The following is a 6,375-nucleotide window of genomic DNA, read 5'->3' as shown; positions in this document are numbered from 1 at the left end:
TTTTTTTTTTTTTTTTTTTTGTTTATTTTGACAAATTCCTATTTTACGAATCAATTGTGGAGAGAATTTTGTTTCCTTTGTTTCTACTTTGGGCCGACTCCTCAAATTTGAATTTTTCACTGGAGAGGTGGGAGCCGGGCTCATTCCTGTTTCTCCTTCTGATACTGTTCATCGGGATTAGAATTTTTTTTTTGTGATTCTCTAAACTACACATTTGTTATATGTTAAGAAAAATCGATGCGGATCAAATAGAAGCTTTGAATTTGGATAAGTCGGACGAGGAATTAGTCTTCATCTATGCCTGTCGATCTAATTTCTGTGGATTCATTGCTATTAGGCGCTGAAATTAGTTGATACATTTGATTCTGCAGTTTTGTTGCTAATTTACATGTCGGCGGTCTTCTTAGTTCTTGTTGTTATCTTTCACTTCAACGAGTTCCTAGATCAGCTGTGTTTTTCCATGGAAAACAACAGCACCAATGAGGTTTTTTTTTTTCAATTTTATGGAGATTGATCCAGTTTCTCACCTTCTTCAAGATCGATTCTTGTATCTTCATGAAACTTGCATTTGGTTTCTAATTCACATTGTTAAATCTAGGTTAATATTCATCTTCCGGATGATCCATTTATGCTCCATTGTTCTTGCTTTGGAAATTGCATGAGCCTAACTGTTATAAATCCTCTCACATTTTTCAGAAAACCAGAGTCCCCACAAACAAGATCAAAGCCATTATTTGAGATGAAAGATGGCATGCCAACAAGAAAGAAGAATTGCAACTGCAAACACTCGCGATGTTTAAAGCTGTAAGCTCCATCGACTGTATTAATCCTTAGGAAGATTTATATATATACCGCTCAATTCCTATGTATTTGCATATCTAACACCAAAACTTCAATTTTTACATGCATGCCACCTTACCCATGCATAAAAATCTGTATTTAACTTTTTAATTTTTCATGTGATATGAAAGATTTGATGATATAAATGTTTCAAAAAAAAAAAAACAAAGTTTAGATGTCAGATATGTAAAAACAAAGGACTTCCCCATTTTAGTGCCTTAAAGTACTATTCAGTAAGCAATGCTCTATCAGGTTTCATATGCAGCAAATCTAGGAGTTCAACATTAAAGAATGTTATTGTCTCTCACTATTCTTTTTATTGTCTCTTTAATATATTTCATCTTCTGGACATTCGCATACATAACACACAATTCTTATCTATATGTACCTAAACTTTCATATTTACATGCTTAGTGCTCAAATCTTTAATATCATATCAAAAAATACAAATTGTGCTTACTTTTTAGAAGTGAAATGCACCTTTTCATGCATAGGTTTATGACACCAAAGTGTTATAAATATAAATAAAAAAGTTAGGCGCTAGATATATAAGCATTTAAGAATTGTGTGGTATGTATATAAATTTCCCTTCTTCTTTCAGGGGCATCTTTTTTATAATGTTATGAACTGCGTTGTTATGTAATGTTTGGCAAAGTGCTGCTTTTGTTTCAGCTGTTGAAATCTGTAGATTTTTGTCTTGAACTGAACTCCATTTCCGGTGGGGTGGAACTTGTCTTGAACTGAACTCCATTTCCGGTGGGGTGGAAGTTGGAAGAGTTAATTTGGTACATTACATAGAGAAGGATAGGCCATGTGGTAGTCATAAATTTTGGTTTACACAAACAATTATTTTAGTGCCATTCAGAGATAAAATTTTACATTTTGATACGAACACCGGTTGGCACAATACTATTTATCATTTTGAGCTTATGTTTTTAGATTCTTAGAGAAAGAAGGAGATACATAAATTCCAAAATTGGTTTCATTCTTTAGACATAAAATGATTTGTTTAATTTTATTATTTTTTGATTTAAGGCAGTTATCTGTCAAAATGTAAACATTTTGTGTTTTGAGATGCTTTTTACAAAACATTTCCATACATTTTGACTACATGTAAAATTAATCTACGAAAAATATTATATATGAATGTGTTGCTCATTGCTTTTTTAATAAAATAAGCATGCACTTGAAATGGTTGATAAAAAAATGATTAAAAGCTATTGATATTGAGGCTCAGCATGAATTTCTTTTCTTATTCATGCTTATATTTAAATTATAGGATGCTTTTTAGAAATTTTAAATGCAAGCTTTATAACACATCTTATGTCAAGGTTTGGATTTGATTTACTATTCTCTAACACAAAATGCATGTAGCAATACTATCATTGCCTAATTTAATATTTAATATTTTTTTTATTTTTTTATTTTTTTATTGGTATAGTTATATCTGATTTTAACAATCCAATTATAGGTATTGTGAGTGTTTTGCATCTGGAGTTCATTGTGATGGGTGCAATTGCGCAAATTGTTTTAACAATGTTGAAAATGAAGTTGCTAGACATGAGGCAGTTGAAGCAATTCTAGAACGCAATCCCAATGCCTTCAGGCCTAAGATTGGCAATAGTCCACAAACTATTCGTGATGTGAGGGTAAGTTTTCGACCTTTTCACGCAATTTTTTCTTGTGGCTCATAACATTAGTTGATGGTAAATTATTCTAAAATTTGGAATATTTTTTTAAATTTGTTTTTGTTCACAGTTGTGTGGTTATTACTCCTTCAATTCAGATAATTAGAGTAAACGTAGTTTTGACTTCTCGTGTTTCTAAGAAGTGTACTGCTTTTGTATTTTATGAGCACCTATATGCTTAATTATTTGTGTTGATGTACTGAACCAAGAAAGAATTACCGTCACAAGATAAGATTTAAAAAGGCAAGGGACAAAGAAGGGAAATTTACATACATGCCACACAATTCTTTTATTTACATATCTAACACCAAATATTTGACATTTACAGTTATAACACTTTGGTGTCATAAACCTATACATGAAAATGTATTTCACATTGAAAAAGGTTGATGATTGTATTTTTGATGTGATGTTAAAGGATTATTTTGCTTTTATTGTGTGTGAGAGTTTTCAAAATATGAAAAGATGTTTAGGGTTAACCATTAAACATGTTTAAATAGTCTAATGAGCACTACATAAAATTTTCCAAATTCCTTCATTAAAACCATTAAAGGATCAAATATAAAAAATAAGACAAAATAAAATTGACAATCCCCACTCATATCGTAGTTTGACCGACAATAACATTCCTTTGGAAGAAGAGTGATTCACAACCTATGATGCTTGAATTACTCTTTAATCTTGAGAATTCCCACTAATGAAAGACATTATTTAGAGGGCTCGTCTACTATATAATAGTTGGGCTTAAGGGCAATGAAGTAAAGAATTATGATACCTTTAAAATCAATAAATAACAAGAGAAGGAAGGAAGAAAAGCCTCGGGTGAATAGTCATGTAGAAACTCATAGGGATCCACTTATTAAACAATAAAACATTAATAATAAGACTTTCATGTATTCAAACCCTACTATTGGTTTAAAAGGATGGAATTATCTCCCATTTTTTGGGGTGGGTAGATGGCTTTATCACCCTCATTAAATCAAGATACCATACCCTATATATATTAATTATGCACATTTATTGTTCTATTTGAAATTGTATATTATAGTCTAAAAGTTATGAATATTACTTGTTTTATGTTTTGTGCCCCTTTTCATGAAATTGGACAAATCAATAGGAAAAGTTTGTGTTGTTTTTGGTTATCAATTCGGGCTTGGTTTTTTGGTTTAGCTCGTATTTGGCTCGATAATATATAAGTTAAAAGCTTTATTTTAAGCTTCTTAATGAAGTAGAACTTATATTTGTGTCTCCATAATCAATGTTTTGAAGTGAACAAATATTTGGCTCGTCCATATTAGGCTTTATATCTTTATGCCCATTGTCATGCCCTTGCCAACGGACATTAAATTGTCCATTTCATGTTACCTCATAGAAGCTTAATTTAATAATTGCAGGTAATAAAGGGGCATTTACTTACATACCACCCAATTCTTATGGATTTACATATCTAACACCTAAACTTTTGATTTTTACACTTACATCACCCAAAATTTTCACATCACACCAAAAATAATATATTATAGTCTAAAAGTTATGGCTCTCATGCAATCATTTTTTTTTTTTTGGGTATTTGTTGTTGGAAGAATTACATACGTGCCACTTAATTCTTATTTGTTTATATATCAAACACCTAAACTGTAATTTTTACATGCATGTCACCCTAACTACACATCAAAAGGTGCATTTCACTTTTAAAAAGTTAAAATGGCGGTATTTTTATGTGATATGAAATATTTGAGTGGTATTAATGCAAAAATTAGAGTTTAGGTGTAAGGTATGTAAATATATAAAAATTGTGGGTTATGTATATAAATGCAACTGAAATAGTCACCTTAAAGAATCATACATCTCTCGGTCAATCAAATTTTTTTCATGTTTTTTGGTGGAAGAATTGCATACATGCTTCTTAATTTCTATGTATTTGCATATCAAGCATCTAAACTTTAATTTGACATACTTGTCACCTTCCCTATGCATGAAAAGGTGCATTTCACTTTTAAAAAGATACAATTGTGGTATTTTTTATGTGATATGAAATATTTGGTTGTTATTAATGTAGAAAAGTAAAGTTTTGGTGTTAGCTATGTAAATGACTAAAAATTTGTGGTATGTATGTAAATGCCCCATTTAAATGGTCACCTTGAAAACTCATACTGCTCTCATTCAATCATTTTTTTTTTTCGTATTTTTTTTGTTTTTCTTGTCATTTATGATTGCTCGTTCTTTGTTATGGCAGGAAGATTGTGAACTTGCATTAGCAGGGAAGCATAATAAGGGCTGCCATTGCAAGAAATCAGGATGTCTCAAGAAATACTGTGAGTGTTTCCAAGCCAACATTCTCTGCTCTGATAATTGTAAGTGTATGGACTGCAAGAACTTCGAAGGAAGCGAAGAAAGGAGAGCCCTTTTCCATGGGGATCATGGGAATACCATCACTTACATGCAGCAGGCTGCAAATGCTGCTTTGAATAGAGCTATAGGTCCCTCCATCTATTCCTCGCCTGCAGCGAAGAAGAGAAAAAGTCAAGATTTTTTCTTTGGATTATCGGCTAAGGACCAATCTATTCACATGAATGCACAATGTCCCCAGGTATAAATAGACTTAAAATATCAGCAAAATACGTTGTTGTCGATTCGAGCTAACATTTTGTTCCCCTCTATATTTTACAAAGATGATCAGATCCTCTCAAAATATTTGTAGTATTGAGAAAAAGTGTCAAAATGGTCCCCTAACTCTTTAGATTTTCATTTTAAACCTAAAATCTATAAAAATGCCAATTTAGTCCTCATACTTTTTTAATAGGGGCTGAAATAGTCCTCCATGGGGATTAGTTTGGCATTTTTATGAACTCGGAGACTAAATTTGCCCCATGTAAATGGTCAAGGGACTATTTTGGCACTTACTCTAGTTGTAATTGGCAGTTTAGACTGTTTAGATAGAATTTTATTTCATCTTAGAATTGAAAAAACAGTTTGTTTCATGTCAATTCCCGAGTTTCCATGGAAAAAATGCAAGTTTTGCCTGCTTTAGTTTGAACAAATTCAATGTTTTATTTTCTATCTGAAATCTTTACGTATATGTGACCTTACCTATGCATGAAAAGTTGTTTTCCTCTTTTTAGTAGTATAGTGGTATTTTTATGTGATATGAATGGTTTGAGTGGTATAAATGTAAAAATCAAAGTATTGCTGTTCTTTAGGGCCTACTTCTTTTGCTTCCACTCCTACAGGTCATGTGACAAATTTGTCATCAACTTCATTAGGATCTTCAAAAATCAACTACAGGTATTAGTTTTATGATTTTGCGGAATGTTTCTCTCAACGACGGCAAACTTCTTTTGATTTTATTATTATGTTTTATGTTAGCTGACCTTTATCTTCTTTTGTTAGGCCACTTCTGGCTGATATTGTCCACACAGAGGATGTGAAGGAGCTCTGCAGGATTTTGGTATTGGTATCAAGACAGGCTGCGAAAACGGCTGCTGGTATGAAAATTCTCATTTTGCAATATTACCCGCATTCCAGAAATATTTCTTACCTCCTTTATTTCCATCTTCCCAGTGCAATATTTGCTACATTTGCTACTCTATCTGCCATATATGATTATTGCCTCAAATCACATATATTTATTCTGGATTAGTTTACATGTTCTTACAATAAGCCTAAACATTAAGCTGATTTTCTCTCTTTTCTATCGGTTCGGAATCAAATTATTAAACCGAACATATGTTTAAGGAAATTGCATGATGCCTGTGATATGATTTTAAAGATGATATGGCCTTGCAATTCTATTTTGATTTGACATTGGTAAATTGATTGAGTACCGTTGGGTATGATTCTTTTTAGC

General features: G+C 31.8%; 1 protein-coding gene across 1 annotated transcript; it reads left to right on the top strand.

Annotated features, from left to right (window-relative positions):
- Positions 1-337: 337 nt before the first annotated feature.
- On the top strand, positions 338-6,013 carry LOC110019063 (protein tesmin/TSO1-like CXC 5; the record flags this gene model as incomplete). Its single annotated transcript, XM_020716601.1, has 6 exons — positions 338-484; positions 599-804; positions 2,312-2,489; positions 4,765-5,119; positions 5,723-5,813; positions 5,919-6,013. Coding segments are annotated over 6 exons (1,072 nt in total), but the record flags the coding sequence as incomplete, so codon positions are not given.
- Positions 6,014-6,375: the final 362 nt, after the last annotated feature.

The sequence above is a fragment of the Phalaenopsis equestris genome, unplaced genomic scaffold, assembly GCF_001263595.1.
Source record: "Phalaenopsis equestris unplaced genomic scaffold, ASM126359v1 Scaffold000042, whole genome shotgun sequence".
NCBI classification, from domain to species: domain Eukaryota; kingdom Viridiplantae; phylum Streptophyta; class Magnoliopsida; order Asparagales; family Orchidaceae; genus Phalaenopsis; species Phalaenopsis equestris.
Note: the sequence above shows the minus strand (reverse complement) of the source record. Positions and strands in the feature narration are given on the sequence as shown.